Genomic DNA, 23262 nt, shown 5'->3' with positions numbered 1-23262 from the left:
AAATCTAGAACAGAAGTGACGTAGCCTTCACATAAAACCGTGAAGCAGTGCTATTATTCTTACAATACAAAGCAAATTGTTTTGATTTTCGCTCTTACTGGGTGTAGAGTAAGAAATATTCACCAAATCACGAGCCACAATAAAAGTACCAGAAGCTACGCTCTGCTCAGTGAAGATAGCAAATCCTGGAAAGAATTAGTGAGTGTTGATATAAGAAACCCTCCTAAACTACATTAGACATTTATATATCACATGCTTTGTATTTCATTTTTCTAAATGGGTTTGGCGGATGACTGTGGTGATTTGAGGTGGGCCAGATTCTGCATCTTGGAGGTCCTTAGAGTTTGACCAATTTAGTCTGGATCAGGTGGGGACAATCTGCCTTCATTAGTTTCTGATTCTCCTCGGAAACAGTGTAGTAGCCAGACGATATTCTTACTGTAAATGGAAAGAGGAAGAATCCCCAGTATGGAAGCCATCTCAAATCTCTGTGCAAAGTGTAGTAATTTTCTGTTCATGAAAGTAAGTAAATGACTGAACTCCAAGTTCAGGGGAAAGGCAGTCTTCCTGTGATGGGAGGATGCTGCAAGATTATATATGAAAGGGTCTGGTAGTCAGGAATACTTATAAAATTGGTGAGTATTTTAATTAAATAATAAATATTTAAACATTAGGCTTCAGAGAAACTTTACCAAAGACCTAAGAATTAGAGATATGTTTGATAAATAAATATTATTCATGGGCTGAAAACCCTGAGTGGGAAAATAGGACTAATTTCAGCTGGACAACCTCTTGGAAACTCATTTTTTTATTTTGGAAATGACGAGAAAATAATTCATTCCATTCATAGGTGGTAGGCACATGTATTTGCTGTGTGTGTATTAATGAGCTTGTGAATAATGAAGTCACACAAAAGTATTAGCAGAAACCAGATCTTATGGAGTACTGGCCTGCCTCTGGTTCTCAAGAAAATCTTAGATGCTTTTAATAAAAGAAGGTTGGATTCAGTGTATTTAAATCTGGTGTTTAAAAAAGACTGTATAGGTGATGATCTTAGTTATGACCAAGCTCCCTTTAAGAATTTAGACATTTACTATATGATCTCTGTATTGGGTTATAAAACTTCCCTAAAAACAGAAGTCGCTAAAGACAAATAATGGAGAGGTTACACAAGGAAAAATTGCAAACATTGAAAGTGAATATGTCCTTGTTTGCATACTAGCACATGAGAATTCAGGTTTCATGTCAACTTCAGTGTGAATAATTCCAGCCTAAAACAAGAACAGACAGTGAGTGAATGAGTTAATTTGAGTTGTTTTGAAAAGAAGAATGTTTTCCATAAAGAGAGCATTGAACTCATCCATTAGCATGCTATGGTGATTTCTGGTTTGACACTGGTCACGACAATTAAAAGTAAAGAGAATGTCACAGCAGATACACAAATCAGGTGCATATAGAATTTAAGGTCAGGATATTCAAGCAATCACAACCTGTGATGTTATACCGGCTTTTTAAAAATTTCTTTCTATCTGTTCAGACATGATAACTTTTCTGTCTATCACTTTTTCCATTCTAATAGTGGTTATGTTTTTTATTGGAAATTTTGCTAATGGCTTCATAGCATTGGTAAATTCCATTGAGTGGGTCAAGAGACAAAAGATCTCATTTGCTGACCAAATTCTCACTGCTCTGGCTGTCTCCAGAGTTGGTTTTCTCTGGGTATTATTACTACATTGGTGTGCAACTGAGTTTAATCTAGCTTTTTATAGTGTAGAAGTAAGAAGTACTGCTTATAATGTGTGGGTAGTGACCAACCATTTCAGCAGCTGGCTTAGTACTAGCCTCAGCATGTTTTATTTTCTCAAGATTGCCACTTTCTCCAATCTGATTTTTCTTCACTTAAAGAGGAGAGTTAAGAATGTCATTCTGGTGATGCTGTTGGGGTCTTTGCTATTTTTGGCTTGTCATCTTTTTGTCGTAAACATGAATCAGATTGTACAGACAAAAGAATATGAAGGAAACATGACATGGAAGATCAAATTGAGGAGTGCAATATACTTTTCAAATATGACTGTAACCATGCTAGCAAACTTTGTACCCGTTACTCTGACCCTGATATCTTTTCTGCTGTTAATCTGTTCTCTGTGTAAACATCTCAAGAAGATGCAGCTCCATGGCAAAGGATCTCAAGATCCCAGCACCAAGGTCCACATAAAAGCTTTGCAAACTGTGACCTCCTTTCTCCTGTTATGTGCCATTTACTTTCTGGTCACAATGCTATCAGTTTGGAATTTTGAGAGACTGGAAAAGAAACCTGTCTTCATGTTCTGCCAAGCTACTGTATTCAGCTATCCTTCCACCCACCCATTCATTCTGATTTGGGGAAACAAGAAGCTAAAGCAGATTTTTCTTTCAACTTTGTGGAATGTGAGGTACTGGGTGAAAGGACAGAAGCCTTAATCTCTGTAGATTCATGAGAGGGGTATTGTGTGTCTTCTAGCAGAAAACAAACTGGTAGTGTATGAAACATTTTCTATTTCTTACTGGGTTTTCTGTAATATATGTATATGAATAATTTCCAAATGTATACCTAGGAGTCTTTTACCTAATGTTAGTCTAGAAAAGTATCTATGTGTGTGTGTGTGTATTTATGTGTGTATGAAAAACCGAAGAACATTGACAATAACATACTTTTTATTGTTTTTTCAAAAGAACTGCCAAATTATAGAAAGTATGACAAAAATTCCTCAGAATTATGAAGCCATGTTTATTTTATGCATGTAGTTTTTGTTTCATTTGAAGAATTTATGTCTCTTTATAATTATTAAGAACTGACAACTTATCTTGGGGAAAACATTGCTCTTTTTATTGTTATTTGAACCACACAAATATACCACAGTGTGCTTAGAATTTGTTGTTTTAACCTATAACTTTTTGGATAATAATGTCATTCAATTCTAAATCAATAATGAGGATGTATCTTCGGGGTTTTATTCCAATACGAATTCCTATTTTATGTTTAGTAAAAAGCAAACAGAATTGTTGTTAGAAAACAATGCACACAATAAAATTTGAATGACAAGCATATGTAGAGTAAATTTCATCTATGTCTTCCATAAACAGTACTGAGGAATATTAGATTTCATACAAGTATGTGAATAGTTTAGAAAGAAAGTCTTCTATAAGAGGGATGACAAATCATGATCATGGTCTTGATTGCGATTATCAGCTTTCATCTGCAGTTAGAAAAGTAATTTCTTCCAGCATTTGAATTAAAGAAAAGCTTTTTTTGAAATTGAGCTCTGATGTAAATTATTTTAGTATTTTTTCTAAGGCACTTCTAAGTCCCTGAATTGCTAATGATATCCTCATCTTCTATTTATCAAATTCCTTCTAAACATCAGATAAGAGAACTCCAATCTTCCCTTTTAGAAAAAGTACTGTCAATGTGAAAATAGTATAGAAATTATGGAAAACAATTCAGTGAAACTTTTTGTAAGTGTTAAAATAGCATCTATGAAATCTATGTATTAATTATAGGATGTGCCCTAACATTGTAAGCTTGTTGTCAGTGATGAAATGGAAGTGTGTTGACATATTCACATTCATAAAGCATTATTAATAAGTTTATATGAAATAACAGTCATAGAATGGGAAAAGATTAATGTAATTTATTGAAGTAAAAATACATTTTGAATAAGAATAGAAAAGGGCTTGGAAAATATTGTTTAATAATATTTTATATAAATACAAAAAGGTATATATTAGCCTGACATTACTTATTTTGGAAAGGATATGACACAATGGGAATTTTCATACACTACTCCTGGAGTGCCATAAATGTGTGCCATAATTTCAGCTGAGTATGGTATTATCTGATTAAGATGAAGGATTACATCCTAAGATCCAGTAAGGACACTCTTATCAGAATACATATACATACACATGCATATCACTGAGTTTCAATAGCTAAAGTTGAGAAGTCTTCCGAATGTCTATAAGTCATCCCAATGGATAAACAAATTGTGGCATACTTATACAATGGAATGCTATACAGCAATCAAAATTAACAAACAAGACTGACATGTTTACAACAGAATAATACAACAAAGAAAATGAGTAAATTGGAGCTACATAGATAATAATACTTACAGATGTGAGAGGAATTATCAAAATGGAAAATACATTCAGTATAATCTCATTTACATAATGCTGAAAAACATTATTTTTAATACATTGTAATTTTTTACCTTGGTGATAAATCTCTACAGTGAAACATATGAGTGATCATTAAAACAATTGGGATAGTCAGGAGGGAGGAAAATACCAACACGAAGACTTATATCAGGAGTATCTGGATTGCTGGAAATTCTCTTTTTTTTTTTTCACCCTTTTATTTGGATCTCATCTGTGTGAAGTATCTTTGACTGTGTTGGTCATACTGAATCAAATATCTAAATAAACTGAATCTGGAACATCCTAGTCCTCACATCAAAAGCACTGAATAAAGTTGGAATGGGAACTGGTGGTGCTGGTGGCACAGCAGTAGGGTAGCCTAGTTAGGTTGCACAAGCCCATCAAAACACGTGTGATTACATGATTAGTACCAGGAACTAGTTACTAGAAAAAGTAATTTAGTGGACTGTAGAGAGAAAATATTACATATTCAAGCACCTCACAACAGCTTAAAACCAATTTTGTTTGAGGAATTTCTTTTTTTTTTTTTGAGACGGAGTCTCACTCTGTCGCCCAGGCTGAAGTGCAGTGGCCGGATCTCAGCTCACTGCAAGCTCCGCCTCCTAGGTTTACGCCATTCTCTTGCCTCAGCCTCCCGAGTAGCTGGGACTACAGACGCTCGCCACCTCGCCCGGCTATTTTTTTTTGTATTTTTTACTAGAGACGGGGTTTCACCGGGTTAGCCAGGATGGTCTTGATCTCCTGACCTCGTGATCCACCCGTCTCGGCCTCCCAAAGTGCTGGGATTACAGGCTTGAGCCACCGCGCCCGGCTGAGGAATTTCTTTAGGCGTTAAAGTACAATAAACAACCACAGTTGCCCACTTTTTGATGTGGTTGTTTGATTTTTTTCTTGTAAATTTGTTTAAGTTCTTTGTAGATTCTGGATATTAGCCCTTTGTCAGATGGGTAGATTGTAAAAATTTTCTCCATTCTGTAGATTGCCTGTTCACTCATATAGTAGTTTCTTTTGCTGTGCAGAACCTCTTTAGTTTAATTAGATCTCATTTGTCAATTTTGACTTTTGTTGCCATTGCTTTCGGTGTTTTAGTCCTGAAGTCCTTGCACATGTTTATGTCCTGAATGATATTTCCTAGGTTTACCTCTAGGGTTTCTATGGTTTTAGGTCTAACATTTAAGTCTTTAATCCATTTTAATTAAGTTTTGTATAATGTGTAAGTTTTCTACATATGGTTAGCCAGTTTTCCCATCACTATTTATTAAATAGAGAATCCTTTTCCCATTTCTAGTTTTTGCCAGGTTTGTCAAAGATCAGATGGTTGTAGATGTGTGTTATTATTTCTGAGGGCTCTGCTCTGTTCCACTGGTCTATATTTCTGTTTTGGTACAAGTATCATGCTGTTTTGGTTACTATAGCCTTGTAGTATAGCTTGAAGTAAGGTAGCATGACACCTCCAGCTTAGTTCTTTTTGCTTAGATTTGTCTTGGCAATGCAGGCTCTTTTTTGGTTCCATCTGAACTTTAAAGTAGTTGTTTCCAATTCTGTGAAGAAAGTCATTGGTAGCTTGATGGGGATGACATTGAATCTATGAATTACCTTGGGCAGTATGGTCATTTTCACGATATTGATTCTTCCTAACCATGAGCATGGAATGTTCTTCAATTTGTTTGTGTCCTCTTTTATTTCATTGAGCAGTGGTTTGTAGTTCTCCTTGAAGAGGTCCTTCACAACCCTTGAAAGTTGGATTCCTAGGTATTTTATTCTCTTTGAAGCAATTGTGAATGGGAGTGCACTAATGATTTGGCTCTGTGTTTGTCTGTTATTGGTGTGTAGAAGTGCTTGTGATTTTTGCACATTGATTTTGTATGCTCAGACTTTGCTGAAGTTGCTTATCAGCTTAAGGAGGTTTTGTGCTGAGACAATGGGGTTTTCTAAATATACAATGGCAAATTCTATTTCCTTACCAAGGTGTGGTAACATCAATGTTAACCTTATATTTTTTTCTTACTTTTTATTAGGTGTTATTACTCTGTATATGTATGTTATACTCCACAATAAAAAATGTTAAAAACTTCATGTCTAAAACACCAAAAGCAATGGCAACAAAAGCCAACATTGACAAATGGGATCTAATTAAACTAAAGAACTTCTGCACAGCAAAAGAAACTACTATCAGAGTGAACAGGCAACCTACAGAATGGGAGAAAATTTTTGCAATCCAGTCATCTGACAAAGGGCTAATATCTAGAACCTACAAAGAACTCAAACAAATTTACAAGAGAAAAACAAACAACCCCATCAAAAAGTGGGCAAAGCATATGAACAGACACTTCTCAAAAGAAGACGTTCATACAGCCAACAGACACATGAAAAAGTGCTCATCATCACTCACCATCAGAGAAATGCAAATCAAACCACAATGAGATACCATCTCACTCCAGTTAGAATGGCAATCATGAAAAAATCAGGAAACAACAGGTGCTGGAGAGGATGTGGAGAAATAGGAACACTTTTACACTGTTGGTGGTACTGTAAACTAGTTCAACCATTATATAAAACAGTGTGGTGATTCCTCTAGGATCTAGAACTAGAAATACCATTTGACCCAGGCATCCCATTACTGGGTATATATCCAAAGGATTATAAATCATGCTGCTATAAAGGCACATGAACACGTATGTTTATTGCAGCACTATTCAAAATAGCAAAGACTTGAAATCAACTCAAATGTCCATCAGTGACAGACTGGATTAAGAAAATGTGGCACATACACACCATGGAATACTATGCAGCCATAAAAATGGATGAGTTTGTGTCCTTTGTAGGGACATGGATGCAGCTGGAAACCATCATTCTGAGCAAACTATCACAAGAACAGAAAACCAAACACCACGTGTTCTCACTCATAGGTGGGAATTGAACAATGAGATCTCTTGGACACAGGAAGGGGAACATCACACACCGAGGCCTATTGTGGGGTGGGGGTAAGGGGGAGGGATAGCATTAGGAGATATTCCTAATGTAAATGATAAGTTAATGGGTGCAGCACACCAACATGGCACATGTATACATATGTAACAAACCTGCACGTGGTGCACATGTATCCTAGAACTTAAAGTATATATTTAAAAAAATGTTAAAAAAAGCAGAAACATAAAGTACATTTCTAAGTACAAAATTAGAGTGATACAGCAAATTCTCATAGATACCATTGTAATCAGATATGGTATCTCATAGATACCATAAAGGAGCATAGAGCATTATGGTACTAAGAAATCCAAATTAAAATTTAAAACTTTTCTTTTTTAATGTTGAGACAGGATCTCGCCGTGTTGTCCAGACTGGAGTACAGAAGCACAATCTCGGCTCAATGCAACCTCTGCCACCTTGACTCAAGTGATTCTGCCATCTCAGCCTCCAGAGTAGCTAGGACAATAGGCGTTCACCACCACGCCCTGCTAATTTTTTCTAGTTTTTTTTTTTTTAGAGACAGGGTTTTGTCGTGTTGCCCAGGCAGTTCTTGAATTCCTGTGCTCAGGCAATCCACCTGGCTCAGTCACCAAAAATGCTGGGATTACAGGTGTGAGCCACCATACCTCTACCAAAACATTACTTAAATTAATTAAAACAAAAAAAGAGATAAGAAGGAACTGTAAATCCACCATCTTAGTGCTAATATGAGTTTGAAACATCAAAATTTGAATATTTAGGACTGATAGACACCTTTTCTCTTATTTCCAATTTAATTATTTGTGATACACATTTGAAAGTGTCAGAAATTCATGAATTTACCGTAAATAATAGTATGATGATATTAAATATAGTAAATATCTTCAAAAATGTGTCTCTGAATGAAATATTTATATTCATATTGTTAGCGTTCTAATTTCACAATACTATTCCTGTGTGGGGTAAAATTTTTTGTTACTATACATTTTTTGGCTCTGCATTACAGAAAAAATATCATAGAAAGGCAAATTTCTTAAGGTATAAAGATATTTAGCATGATCTTTGAGTATGTTTGTGCATCTATAATGCCACATTGACTGCTATAGTAAAATAATCCAGATTTAGTCACCATAGCTAAGAATGTGAAAAAGCATTTGCAAGAATTTGACTTGCTAATGATGCCATTAAAAGATGAAATAAACTTGATATACTGTATTATTGCATAGAGTATTCATCCATATTCATGTTGAAAAATGCTCCAAATCCCCAAAATAGAATCCTAATTGTTGGAGGTCACTTTTGTTATCATCTTTTAAAATGCAGTAAAAGAAAAAAAAAAAAAGAAGCAAATAAATCATTGAAAATATGTTGGTTTTACATTATTCTTGATGAAATACCATGGGAGGATATTTGTCTAGGCCTGATGCTGAGAATTACAGAAGTATCATGAGGCCATGAGGAGGAATAATAGTGTTCTCTCAACACCCTGAACTCCAGTACTTAGAAACAAGACTGAAATCACTTTTATCAAAAAGCATTTTCCCTTTCACCTGCCATCATCATTGTCATCGTCATCATGTATATCTTCATCTATCTCATGGAATGATTTGTTTTTGAAATATTTAAATACATAATATGGAAAATAAGGAATTTTAAAAAGATCATCATTGTGGGAAAGTTACAATAGTAAACAGCAAAGTTCAAGTCGAGCTCAATACAATTAGGTTTAGAAATTAAGTGTAGTTTATTTTAGAATACATTGCCTAAGCAAATAATTATTTATGGACGACCTTAAATGAATCCTCATTTCACTAAGATCACAATAGAAACAATTTAGATTTTAGTGTAAGTAGAACTCCCTAATAAGAAAGATAAAGCAATTAACTGATTTTTATGAGCAAGCTTTTATTTCTAAAGAGCGAGTTTTTAGGACCAAATTGTCCAACAGAGGTGAGACCTCAGATCTTCTGTCACACTTGAGTGAGTGATGATGGATTTCAAAGGTTGTAGTTCTATAACCAAAACTATATTCACAGATAGAGATTAAATGGTGAAATTCCATAGAAGCAATAGATTCAGGTTTATTTCCATGGGACTTCAAGTCTACTTGTATCAGACGTCCTTCAGTTTTTGATAAACTTGTAAGTACTGTTTCACTATTTGGTCTTTTAAAGATTGTTGTAAACTTAGAAGTCTTGATTTCTGCTAATAAAAGCAGCGTAAAATTAAAATCATGGAATAGAATGGTGGAGCTGTTGTTGAGATACTTTGTCTTATTAATCGAAGTGACATTTTGAGATCCAGTACTTCTCACTGAATTTCTCTGTAAGGAGAGTTTGCGATGATGATCCAGACACAGAAAAGCTACTATCCAAAAAATGCTATCACATCAAATCCATTTTCAATTTCTTCCAAGTTGCAGGAGGATGCCTAGACCTTGCTTTTATTCTCTTCTTTGACCAAAGTGTTACAAAAAGAAGAAAATCATTACCATTTTCATGTCAGAAAAATGGCATGGAGATGGACCTAGGCTGTTTTCGATGTTCCCTCTCTTGCCCTGTATAAGCGTTACCTGACCGTTTCTGATACATTCCGGTACTTCCAATGTTTGTTTGGTTTATTTCTAAGTGTGCATTACAATTTTAACATATAAGTTTTAATCAGGAGAAATGTCTCATAGAAATTATTATTACTCATCTCATTATATACTGAAGGGAAAAATCAGTTAGCTGTATATACATTCTTATACAACTCTAAGATAGTTGAAATAGGAACTTTCTTATTTAGTTGCATTTTAAGGAAATTTGAGATGATGTTATCTCTCAAGCGCAGATGTTTCCAAAGGATTTCTTCTAGCCTTAATTGTCCACCTCACAGGACAAACCTTTGCCATTCCCCATCTATTTTTACTTTCTGCTCCTGATTCCTGACACAACAAAGATGTACATATTTCTCACACTCTCGGTTTAGCAGAGTTCTTTTATCAGTTATGTTTTTCTGCAGGAGAAAACCCTCTAAAACTACATTAGACATATATATCTCACATGTCTTTGGATTTCATTTGTGTGTGTGTGTGTGTCTGTGTGTGTGTTCTGTTTTTTGAGATGGAGTCTCATTCTCTCGCCCAGGCTGGAGTGCAGTGGCATGATCTTGGCTGACTGCAACCTCTGCCTCCTGGGTTCAAGCGATTCTCTTGCCTCAGCCTCCCAAGTAGCTGGGACTACAGGCACACGCCACCAAGCCCGCCTAATTCTTGTATTTTTAGTAGGGACGGGGTTTCACCATATTGGCCAGGATGGTCTCAATCTCTTGACTTCGTGATCTGCCCTCCTTACCCTCCCCCGCGCCTGGCCTGGATTTCATTTTTCTAAGCTGGGTTGATGGATGGCTCTGGTGATTGGAGATGGGCCAAATTCGGCATCTTGGAGATAGAGTTTGGCCAATTTAGTGTGGATCAGCTGGGGGCAACCTGACTTCATTAGTTTCTCATTCTCCTTCTGGGAACAGTGTACTTTCTAGGTGATGTTCTCATGGTAAATGGAAAGAGGAAGAATCCCCAGTATGGAAGCCATCTCAAATCTCGATGTAAAGTGCAGTAATTTTCTGTTTATGAAAGTAAGTTAAATGGTTGAACTCCAAGTTCAGGCGCAAGGTAGTCAGTGTTCCTGCGATGGGAGTGTGCTGCGAGATTATCTATCAAAGAGCCCGGTACTCAGGAATTCTTATAAAATTGCTAAATATTTTATATAATAATAAATATACAAACATTAGACTTCAGAGAAACTTTACCAAAGTCCTAAGAATTAGATATATGTTTGATAAATAAATATCATTCATGGGCTGAAAACTCTGAGTGTGAGAATAGGGCTAATTTCATCTGGATAACCTCTTGGAAACTCATTTTTTATGTTGGAAGTTACAGGAAAATAATTTGTTCCATTCATAAGCGGTGTGCCCATGCGTGCATATGTGTGTGTATTTATGAGCTTGTGACTAATGAAGCTATACAAAAGTATTAGCAGCAACCAGATCTTATGGAGTACTGGCCTGCCTGTGGTTCTCAAGTCAATCTTAGATGCTTTTGCTAAAAGCAGTTTGGATTCTGTGTATTTAAATCTGGCATGTTTAAAATGTCAATATAGGTGATGATCTTAGTTAAGAACAAGCTCCCTTTCAGAACTTAGACATTTACTACATGAGCTGTGTATTGGATTATAAAACTTCCCTAACAACTGAAGTCGTTAAAGACAAATGATGGATAGCTTACACAAGGAAAAATTGCAAACACTGAAAGAGAATATGCTCCTATTTGTGTACTAGCAAATGAGGATTCAGGTTTCCTGTCAATTTCAGTATGAATAATTCCAGCCTATAAAAGGAACAGACAATGAATGAATGAGTTAATTTGAGTTGCTTGAAAATAAGAATGTTTTCCATAAAGAGATCACCGAACTCATCAATTAACATGCCATGGTGATTTCTGGCTTGACAGTGGTCACAACATTTAAAAGTAAAAAGAAAGAGCAAGCACATTCACAAATTAGGTGCATATAGAATTTAAGGTCAGGATATTCAAGCAATCACAACCAGTCATATTTCATTGAGAGGTGAAGCCAGCTGGACTTCCTCGGTCCAGTGGGGATTTGGAGAACTATTCTGTAGCCAGCATGGAGATTGTAAAATGCACCAATCAGCACTCTGTGGCTAGCCAGAGGATTATAAAATGCACCAATCAATCCTCTGTAAAAGGCACCAATCAGCGCTCTGTAAAATGCTCCAATCAGTGCTCTGTAAAATGCACCAATCAACAGGATCCTAAAAGTAGCCAATCACAGGGATGACTGAAAAAAGGGCACTCTGATAGGACAAAAACTAAACATGGGAAGGGACAAATAAGGAAATAAAACCTGGCCGTTCCAGCCGTCAGCAACAACCCACTCAGGTCCCCTTCAACTGTGGAAGTGTTGTCCTGTTGTTCTTCACAATAAACCGTGCTACCACTCAGTCTTTGGGTCCATGCTATCTTTAAGAGCTGAAACCTGGCTACCGCTCAGTCTTTGGGTCCGTGCCATCTTTAAGAACTGTAACACTCACTGCAAAGATCCGTGGCTCCATTCTGGAAGTCAGTGAGACCACGAACCCACCTGCAAGAACCGACTCCAGACACAACACCAGCATATAAAAATTTTCTTTTTGTCTGTGCAGACATGATAACTTTTCTACCCATCATTTTTTCCATTCTAGTAGTGGTTACATTTGTTATTGGAAATTTTGCTAATGGCTTCATAGCATTGGTAAATTCCACTGAGTGGGTCAAGAGACAAAAGATCTCCTTTGCTGACCAAATTCTCACTGCTCTGGCGATTTTCAGAGTTGGTTTGCTCTGGGTATTATTATTAAATTGGTATGCAACTGTGTTGAATCCAGCGTTTTATAGTGTAGAAGTAAGAACTACCACTTATAATGTCTGGGCAGTAACCAGCCATTTCAGCAACTGGCTTGCTACTAGTCTCAGCATATTTTATTTGCTCAAGATTGCCAATTTCTCCAACCTTATTTTTCTTCACTTAAAGAGGAGAGTTAAGAATGTCATTCTGGTGATGCTGTTGGGGCCGTTGCTAGTTTTGGCTTGTCATCTTTTTGTCATAAACATGAATGAGATTGTACGGGCAAAAGAATATGAAGAAAACATGACTTGGAAGTACATATTGAGGAATGCGATTTACCATCCAAGTATGACTGTAACCACGCTAGAGAACTTAGTACCTTTCACTCTGACCCTGATATCTTTTCTGCTGTTAATCTGTTCTCTGTGTAAACACCTGAAGAAGATGCAGCTCCATGGCAAAGGATCTCAAGATCCCAGCACCAAGGTCCACATAAAAGCTTTGCAAATTGTGATCTCCTTCCTCTTGTTAAGTGTCATTTACTTTGTGTCTGTAATTATATCAATCTGGAGTTTTGAGAGTCTGGGAAACAAACCTGTCTTGATGTTCTGCCAAGCTATTACATTCAGCTATACTTCAGCCCACCCATTCATCGTGATTTGGGGAAACAAGAAGCTAAAGCAGACTTTTCTTTCAGTTTTGTGGAACGTGAGGTACTGGGTGAAAGGACAGAAGCCTTCATCTCCATAAATTCCCAAGAGGGGCATGCTGTGTCTTCTAGCAGAAAACAAACTGGTGGTGTATGAAACATTTTCTATTTCTTACTGTGTTTTCTATAATGTATGTGTATGAATAATTTCCAAACATATACCTAGAAAAGTCTTTTACCTAAACTTGGTCAAAAGAAGTATATATGTGTGTGTGTGTGTACTGTATATGAAAAAGTTAAGAACATTGACAATAACATACGCTTTTTTGTTTTTTCACACGAACTGCCAAATTATACAAAATATGACAAAAATTACTCAGAATTCCAAAGTCATGGTTTTCATTTATGTATTTTATATTTAATTTGTAGGATTTACAATGTCTATTTATAATTATTAAGAACTAACAGCTTATCTCACGAAAAATATTGTTGTTTTCTATTGTTATTTGATCCACACAAATATACCACAGTGTGCTTAGAATTCATTGTTTGAACATCTAACTTTTTGAATGGTAAGGTCATTCAGTTCTAACTCAATAATGAGAATGCATCTTCGAGGTTTTATTCCATTATGAATTTCTGTTTTATGTTTAGTAAAAAGCAATCAGAATTATTGATAGAAAACAATGCCCACAAAAAACTTCGAGTGACAAGCATATGTAGAGTAAATTTCGCCTATGTCTACCATAAACAGCACTGAGGAATATTAGATTTAATAACAAATATGTGAATAGCTTAGAAAAAAATCTCTTTGGTAATAAAGGGATGAAAATTCATGATCATGATCTTGATTGCTAGTATCATTTTCCATATGCAGTTAGAAATGTCATTTCTTCCAGCTTTTGAATTAAAGAAAAACTGTTTTTGAATTGAGATCTGATGCAAAATTGTTTTAGTATTTTTTCTAAAGCACTTCTAAGCCCCCAATTTGCTAAATATATCCTTCTCTTCCATTTATAAAATTCCTTCTAAACTTCAGATAGGAGAACTCAAATCTCTTCTCTAAAAAAAAAAAAAAAAACCTATCAGTGTAAAAGTGGTATAGCAATGATGGAAAATAATTCAGTGAAACTGTTTGTAAATGTTAAAATAGTATCTATGAAATCTATGTATTAATTATGGAATGTGCCTTAACGTTATAATTTTGTTGTCAGTAATGAAAGTGTTTTGACATATTCACTAATAAAAAGTTCTATTATAAGAAGGAAATGTACAGTCTTGTTCACAGCTCAATTGTATATGAAGGTATTAGTTCTTTGTGTTATGAAATTTTAACAATGTTATTTAAACCTCAAGATAAATCATCCCTACAGCTGATTTATGTATTTTTAAAATCATATATCTTCCTCAGTACAATGTAAGAACTGTGAAAAAGCAGATCATGTCTGCCTTGCTTTCTGGTAACTCACAGGTTCTAGAACCCAGTACCAAGTGTAGATGGTCAAAAATGATGTTTTAATGAACAAATAAATGGGTGGATAAAATGGATGAGTTGATGAGGTAAACCAATTCAAAAATGAAAAGTAAAGTCATCACAAAATCTGCTTGAACCAGTGCCTGTATCTTCTGTAGAGCCCTCTTTTATTCTGGGTTCCACTGGAGACCAGTAGCCTTTTGAAACTTTGTTAATGAGTCAGAGCAGTATTTTCAAATGTGGAGTATGTTGGCTCCAAAATCCCAATAGACCCCCAAAATATTGTGTCTCTTTTGTAGTGATAGGAAATATATAGAGCAAAACGTCGTTTACTGTAATAAAGATTGTTTCGACGTGTGCACTGGGGACACTGAACGCTTTAAAACATCACCTATGTTGTAGGTCCCTGAATCTTCTCAGGTTTCTTTCTTTTGTTCTGGTATTTTCCTTCCATTCAACATTAGGGTATTTTACTATATTTAAGAAACTTGCCACTTCCTGATTATTGTACCAACTAATATATTATTATTACTATTAATTATTATTATTATTGCTATTATTTTGAACAGGTTCTCACTGTGTCCCTGAGACTGGAGTGCAGTGGCAGGATCACAGCTCATTACAGCCTCAACCTTCTGGGCTCAAGTGATTCTCCCACCTCTGCATTGCTAGCAGCTGGGACTGCAGGGGAACAATCCCACGCCTGGCTAATTTTTTATTTTCTGCTGGGGTAGGATTTTACCATGTTACCCAGGCTGATCTTAAACTCCTGGGTTGAAGTGATGTGTCCATTTCGGCCTCCAAAAGTGCTGGGATGACAGTCATGTGCCACAGGGCCCGGTCTGTAATATTATTAATATATTAAATTAGCACGATGTTTTAAAAAATGTAAATTAAACTGAGAACAGAAGTGACATAGTCCTGACATAAAACAGTGAAGCAGTGCTATTATTCTTACAATACAAAGCAAATTGTTTTGATTTTCGCTCTTACTGGGTGTAGATTAAGAAATATTGACCAAATCATGAGCCACATTAAAAGTCCCAGAAGCTCTGCTCTACTCAGTGAAGATAGCAAATCCTGGAAAGAATTTGTGAATGTTGATTTAAGTTTATGGTAGTCTGCATTCACTCTATAATTCATCTGGTTTTGGTAGAGGCCAGATAGGTTAAGTGAATAGAGATCTAAAGAGACTACTGTCCCCTGTAACTTGCAAGTGTCACGGCAGTGACCAATTCCATTCCTTAAGGAATGCAGTTATTATATTTTATACATTGCATTGCCAGTAGAGGAGAATTTCAGAGGCTTCCCCTTGGTCCTGCTATGATAATGACTTTTACCTTACAGCTTAGGAAGAATGTAACAGTTCTGCCAGCTGCCAGTCAGGTCCGTTTCAATTACACATTCAGGAAGAAGTAATACTGCAAACTGATTAGATCCACCTCGGGATGGACATGAGCCGAAGCTCTAAGTAGCATCTGACCTTCAAGCACTCCCACTGCAGGCTGGATGTGAGGACTCATGCCTGTAGTCCTAGTACTTTGGGAGACCAAGGTGGGAGGATCTCTTGAGAGCAGTAGTTCCCTGTGCAGCATATGGAGACTCCATCTATACAAAAAATTAAAAAATTAGCTGGCATGGTTGTGCATGCCTATAGTTCCAAACACTTTGGAAGTTAAGGCAGGAGGATTGCTTGAGTCCAGGCATTCAAGGCTGTAGTGGGTTAGGATCCTGCCACTGTACTCCAACTTGGGTAACAGAGGGAGACTCTGTCTCAGAAGAAGAAGAAAAAAAGTGTAAGTTCTCGCTGGTATCTTAAATATCAAGTAAAATGGGATCAAATCAATAATTAACAATCTTTGGTTCCTGCCTATAGCAAACAGGTAAGACTCTGTCTCAGAAGAAGAAAAAAAAGTGTAAGTTCTCGCTGGTATCTTAAATATCAAGTACAATGGGATCAAATCAATAATTAACGATCTTTGGTTCCTGCCTATAGCAAACAGGTAAAATTGAAAGTAGTTATATAAAGAATAGATTAACTCCTAACAAAATTAACCAAAGACAATTTTATTTTCATCTCCTTTCTTTGTTGTTTTTTTGAGACAGGGTGTTGTTCTGTCTCCCTGCTGGAGTGCAGTGGCACGATCTTAACCAATTACAACCTCCATCTCCTGGGTTCAAAGGATTCTCCTGCCACAGTCAACTGAGTAGCTGGGATTATAGGTGTGCACGTTCACACCTGGCTAATTTTTGTATTTTTAGTGGGGACAGGGTTTCACCGTGTTGGCCATGCCGGTTTCAAACTCCTGACCTCCGGTGATCTACCTGCCTTGGCCTCCCCAAATGCTGGAATTACAGGCCTGGGCCACCATGCCCAGCCTATCATCTGCTTTTTATAGGTAATTATACTGAGGCAGGCAGTAGTTGTAAAATGCAGTCTCACATCATAGCTATAGGAAGCAGGGTATCTGGTTTCCTGTCTTCACAGTTTGACTAGAAGATTCCCTCTTAGAAACCATTATACTGTAAAAACTGAAAAGAAATAAAATCCAAGATTGGAGACTGATTTGGTAAATATGTGCATAATTATAAACGAATGTTTACTGTAAAAAATAATGTCTTATTGCGGTAATTACAAAATTGATAATATATATGCAAATGGCAAAAAAACAGACTGGAGGCAGAGGTGACAGGAGTAAATTTACTTAAAGTATTTTTTGAACTGTTCTATATCTATGAGGAGATTTTGAACAATGACCCTGTAATTCTATCCAAAGGTATATATACAAAGGAATTGTATCAAATGATATATGAGAGAATGCTCTAGTAGAATTATTCATAACTGTTCATAAAAAAGCTGGCCAAATATATATTAAGGATTGATCAATCATTACAGTAAATCCAAAGAACAGAACAACATAGAGAAGTGAAAAAAAAATCATATGTACATGCGACTCTGTGACTAAATTTCAGAAACACAATGTTGAGACCAAGAAACCACAACCAAGAAGAACATGAAGGATTGCACCTACACACAGTTCAAAGCAGGCCAGACCAAGCTATGCAGTTTAGGGTTGCATACCTAATTGGTAAAGTATAAGGAAAATCAAGGAAATGATCATCATAAATTATGGGTATTGCTTATCTCCAGAGATGTGAACAAGGGGTTACGGGCTTGGAAAGTGGCATGGAGGTGGACCTAGGCTGTTTTCGGTGCTCCTTGTCTTGCCCGGCATCATGGTTCCTTGAGTGCTTATGATACATTGCGGTATTTCCCATTTTTGTTTTGGCTCATTTCTAAGTGTGCGTTATAATTTTAGCATAAAAATTTTAAATTAGGAGAAATATCTCATAAAAATTTAATATTACTCATTATATACTGCAGGAAAAATAAACTGTATACATTTTTATACAACTCTAAGAGAGTTGAAGTAAGAACTTTCTTATTTAGTTGCAACATGAGGAAATTTGAGATGATGTTATCTGTCACCTCCAGATTTTTCCAAAGGATTTCTTCTAGCCTTAATTATCCACCTCATAGGAATAAACCTTTGCCATTCCCCATCTATTTTTTTCTTTTGGATCCTGAATTGCTGACACAACAAGGTTGTGCATATTTTACACACTCTTGGTAGAGAAGAGTTCTTTTATCAGTTATGTTTTTCTGCAAGAGAAACCCTCCAAAACGACATCATATATTTATATATTATATCTTTAGATTTCATTTTTCTAAGCCGGGTTTGGTGGATGTCTCTGGGAATTTGTGGTGGGCCAAATTCTGCATCTTGGAGGTCGTTAGAGTTTGGCCAATTTAGTCTGGATCAGGTGGGGACAATCTGCCTTCATTAGTTTCTCATTCTCCTTCTGGAAACAGTGTAGTAGCTAGGAGATACTCTCATCCTAAATAGAAAGAGGAAGAATCCCCAGTATGGACGCCATCTCAAATCTCTATGCAAAGTATATTAATTTTCTGTTAATCAAAGCAAGCTAAATTATTGAACTACAAGTTCAGGGGAAAAGTAGTCAGTCGTCCTGTGATGGGAGGTTACTGCAAGATTATATATCAAAGGGCCTGGTACCCACGAATACTTAAAAATTGCTGAATATTTTAATTAAATAATAAATACTTAAACTTCAGACTTGAAATAAACTTTACCAAAGATCTAATAATTAGAGACGTGTTTGATAAATAAATATTGTTCATGGGCTGAAAACCCTGAGTGGGAAAATAGGACTAATTTCAGCTGGACAACCTCCTGGAAACTCATTTTATAGTTTGGAAATTACAAGAAAATAATTCATTCCGTTCATAGGTGGAGGGCACATGTGTTTGTTTGTGTGTGTATTTATGAGCTTGTGAATAATGAAATCACACAAAAGTATTAGCAGCAACCAGATCTTATGGAGTACTGGCCTGCCTGTGGTTCTCAAGTAAATCTTAGATGCTTTTGATAAAAGAAGGTTAAATTCTGTGTATTTAAATCTGGCGTTTAAAAAAGACTGTATAGGTGATGATCTTAGTTATGACCAAGCTCCCTTTAAGAATTTAGACATTTACTATATGATCTCTGTATTGGGTTATAAAACTTCCCTAACAACCAAAGTCACTAAAGACAAATAATGGGGCCGGGCGCGGTGGCTCATGCCTGTAATCCCAGCACTTTGGGAGGCCGAGACGGGCAGATCACGAGGTCAGGAGATCGAGACCATCCTGGCTAACACGTTGAAACCCCGTCTCTACTAAAAAAAAAAGTACAAAAAACTAACCAGGCGAGGTGGCGGGCGCCTGTAGTCCCAGCTACTGGGGAGGTTGAGGCAGGAGAATGGTGTGAACCCGGGAGGCGGAGCTTGCAGTGAGCTGAGATCCCGCCGCTGCACTCCAGCCTGGGTAACAGAGCGTGACTCAGTCTCAAAAAAAAAAAAAAAAAAAAAAAAAAAGACAAATAATGGAGAGGTTACACAAGGAAAAATTGCAAACATTGAAAGTGAATATGTCCTTGTTTGCATACTAGCAAATGAGAATTCAGGTTTCATGTCAACTTCAGTGTGAATAATTCCAGCCTATAACAAGAACAGACATGAGTGAATGAGTTAATTTGAGTTGTTTTGAAAAGAAGAATGTTTTCCATAAAGAGAGCATTGAACTCATCCATTAGCATGCCGTGGTGATTTCTGGCTTTACACTGGTCACGACAATTAAAAGTAAAAAGAATGGCACAGCAGATACACAAATCAAGTGCATATAGAAATTAAGGTCAGGATATTCAAGCAATCACAACCTGTGATGTTACACCAGCATTTAAAAAATTTCTTTCTGTCTGTTCAGACATGATAACTTTTTTGTCTATCACTTTTTCCATTCTAATAATGGTTATATTTTTTATTGGAAATGTTGCTAATGGCTTCATAGCATTGGTAAATTCCATTGAGTGGGTCAAGAGACAAAAGATCTCGTTTGCTGACCAAATTCTCACTGCTCTGGCTGTCTCCAGAGTTGGTTTTCTCTGGGTATTATTACTACATTGGTGTGCAACTGAGTTTAATCTAGCTTTTTATAGTGTAGAAGTAAGAAGTACTGTTTATAATGTCTGGGTAGTGACCAACCATTTCAGCAGCTGGCTTGCTACTAGCCTCAGCATGTTTTATTTTCTCAAGATTGCCACTTTCTCCAATCTGATTTTTCTTCACTTAAAGAGGAGAGTTAAGAATGTCATTCTGGTGATGCTGTTGGGGTCTTTGCTATTTTTGGCTTGTCATCTTTTGGTGATAAACATGAATCAGATTGTACAGACAAAAGAATATGAAGGAAACATGACATGGAAGATCAAATTGAAGAGCGCAATGTACTTTTCGAATATGACTGTAACCATGCTAGCAAACTTTGTACCCCTCACTCTGACCCTGATATCTTTTCTGCTGTTAATCTCTTCTCTGTGTAAACATCTCAAGAAGATGCAGCTCCATGGCAAAGGATCGCAAGATCCCAGCACCAAGGTCCACATAAAAGCTTTGCAAACTGTGACCTCCTTTCTCCTGTTATGTGCCATTTACTTTCTGGTCATAATGCTATCAGTTTGGAATTTTGACAGGCTGGAAAATAAACCTGTCGTTATGTTCTACCAAACTACTATATTCAGCTATCCTTCAGCCCACCCATTCATCCTGATTTGGGGAAACAAGAAGCTGAAGCAGATTTTTCTTTCAGCTTTGTGGAATGTGAGGTACTGGGTGAAAGGACAAAAGCCTTCCTCTCCATAGATTCACAAGAGGGGCATTGTGTGTCTTCTAGCAGAAAACAAACTGGTGGTGTATGAAACATTTTATATGTTTTACTGGGTTTTCTGTAATATATGTATATGAATGATTTCAAAATGTATACCTAGAAAAGTCTTTTACCTAATGTTAGTCTAGAAAAGTATATATGTGTGTGTGTGTGTGTGTATTTATGTGTGTATGAAAAACTGAAGAACATTGACAATAACATGCTTTTTATTGTTTTTTCAAAAGAACTGCCAAATTATAGAAAGTAGGACAAAAATTCCTCAGAATTATGAAGCCATGTTTATTTTATGCATGTAGTTTTTATTTCATTTGAAGAATTTATGTCTATTTATAATTATTAAGAACTGACAGTTTATCTCAGGAAAAATGTTGCTCTTTTTATTGTTATTTGAACCACACAAATATACCACAGTGTGCTTAGAATTCGTTGTTTTAACCTGTAACTTTTTGGATAATAATGTCATTCAATTCCATCTCAATAATGAGGATGTATCTTTGGGGTTTTATTCCATTATGAATTCCTATTTTATGTTTAGTAAAAAGCAAACAGAATTGTTGTTAGAAAACAATGCACACAATAAAATTTGAGTGACAAGCATATGTTGAGTAAATTTCATCTATGTCTACCATAAACAGTACTGAGGAATATTAGATTTAATACAAGTAAGTGAATAGCTTAGGAAAAAAAGTCTTCTATAAGAGGGATGAAAAATCATGATCATGATCTTGATTGCTATTATCAGCTTTCATATGCAGTTAGAAAAGTCATTTCTTCCAGCTTTTGAATTAAAGAAAAGCTTTTTTTTGAAATTGAGCTCTGATGTAAATTATTTTAGTATTTTTTCTAAAGCACTTCTAAGCCCCTGAATTGCTAAATCCGTATCTTCCATTTATCAAATTCCTTCTAAACTTCAGATAAGAGAACTGCAACCTTCTCTTTTCAAAAAAAACCTATCAATGTGAAAATAGTATAGAAATTATGGAAAATAATTCAGTGAAACTTTTTGTAAGTGTTAAAATAGCATCTATGAAATCTATGTATTAATTATAGGATGTGCCTTAATATTGTAAGGTCGTTGTCAGTGATGAAATGGAAGTGTGTTGACATATTCGCTAACAGGAAGCTGTGTTATAAGAAGAAAATGTGCAGTCTCGTTCATAGCTAAATTCTACATGACTGTATTAATTCTTGGTATTATAATATTTTAACGATTTTATTTAAACCTTAAGATAAATCATTCCCACATCTGATTTATGTATTTTTAAAAATCATGCGTCTTCCTCAGAACAATGTAAGAGCCAAAAAAGAAGAAATTGTTTCTGTCTTGCTTTCTGTTGACTCCCAATACCTAAAACCCAGCACAAAGAATAGGTGGTCAGAAATGATATTTTAATGAGCAAATAAATGGGTAGATAAAGTGGATGAGTTGATGTGGTAAACCAAAGAAAGGGAAATGCATCACAATATCAGCAGTTGCATGAATTCCCCTGTTCTGGTCTCAGGTTGAGGTTGCAGGCTTATTCAGCAAAATGATTCCTCAGAGGAAAAGTTTGGCTATTCCACAATTTTAGGCGAAACATCACAATAATATAGTCTTGATGCAGCTGTATCAGGTGTCTGAATTGGAGACAAGGTAGAACATCAAAATTAGATGGCACCTATTACAATATTTTTAAAAAGCATATAAAGTACTTTGGTCTATTTGCATATGTATTTTTTCTATTGTGAATTATATATTTGTAGTATGATATTTTATAGTTGATTATCATATAAAAATGGCATTTCCTTTCTAAACATTGAGTTAGTAACCAGCTACTTTACTAAAATGTTTTTAATGTAATACCTGATATTAAAGTGATGATATTTATTTGGAAGGCAAGTTCAAGACAAAAATGGCAAGAACATGTGGAAATTGAGACAGGAACAAACGTGAAACAATGTGTCGTGATGTCTGGTGTGACTTTGCTGGCAGTCACTTCACAGTCAGGTGAGAGAGACAGCACGGTGGTCATTAGATGCGTGCACTTGGCTCCCAGCACTTTTCCAGAAGGGCTACAAGGGGAAACCACAGCCAGCATTAGTCCATGGAAAAGAGGAGGGAGAATGTATCTGTTCAGCTGTCATTAGTCTTGTATTTCCCATTGGCCATGGTACCCCTGAGGCCGAACTACTTTCTCTGTTGTTCTGTCTTATATCATCTAGTCCCTAGGTGGAGGTTATGAAAGTCAGATCTCATGCCCACTGTGTGGTGATGCATTCAAGTTCCAAATGGAACGATGATCTGGAGCAGGCAAGGTGCTGGTCTCGGGAATAGGAGATAGTG

General features: G+C 36.1%; 3 protein-coding genes across 3 annotated transcripts; all 3 read left to right on the top strand.

Annotated features, from left to right (window-relative positions):
* Nucleotides 1-928: 928 nt before the first annotated feature.
* Nucleotides 929-3010, top strand: LOC140712835 (taste receptor type 2 member 46-like). Its single transcript, XM_073021324.1, has one exon. The coding sequence runs from the start codon at nt 1540-1542 to the stop codon at nt 2458-2460; it is 921 nt and encodes a 306-aa protein (XP_072877425.1). The 5' UTR covers nt 929-1539; the 3' UTR covers nt 2461-3010.
* Nucleotides 3011-12353: 9343 nt separating this feature from the next.
* Nucleotides 12354-13283, top strand: LOC119623208 (taste receptor type 2 member 31-like). The gene has a single exon (XM_073021323.1). It carries the CDS (start codon nt 12354-12356, stop codon nt 13281-13283), a length of 930 nt encoding a protein of 309 aa, XP_072877424.1.
* A 6701-nt stretch (nt 13284-19984) lies between these two features.
* LOC140712834 (taste receptor type 2 member 46-like) lies at nt 19985-20914 on the top strand. Its single transcript, XM_073021322.1, has one exon. It carries the CDS (start codon nt 19985-19987, stop codon nt 20912-20914), a length of 930 nt encoding a protein of 309 aa, XP_072877423.1.
* Nucleotides 20915-23262: the final 2348 nt, after the last annotated feature.

This window comes from Chlorocebus sabaeus, chromosome 11, assembly GCF_047675955.1.
Source record: "Chlorocebus sabaeus isolate Y175 chromosome 11, mChlSab1.0.hap1, whole genome shotgun sequence".
In the NCBI taxonomy this organism is placed as follows: domain Eukaryota; kingdom Metazoa; phylum Chordata; class Mammalia; order Primates; family Cercopithecidae; genus Chlorocebus; species Chlorocebus sabaeus.
Note: the sequence above shows the minus strand (reverse complement) of the source record. Positions and strands in the feature narration are given on the sequence as shown.

Bases quoted from the DNA above. Each gene is read 5' to 3' on its own strand.
- LOC140712835 (XM_073021324.1), top strand. From the start codon at position 1,540: ATGATAACTTTTCTGTCTATCACTTTTTCCATTCTAATAGTGGTTATG.
- LOC119623208 (XM_073021323.1), top strand. From the start codon at position 12,354: ATGATAACTTTTCTACCCATCATTTTTTCCATTCTAGTAGTGGTTACA.
- LOC140712834 (XM_073021322.1), top strand. From the start codon at position 19,985: ATGATAACTTTTTTGTCTATCACTTTTTCCATTCTAATAATGGTTATA.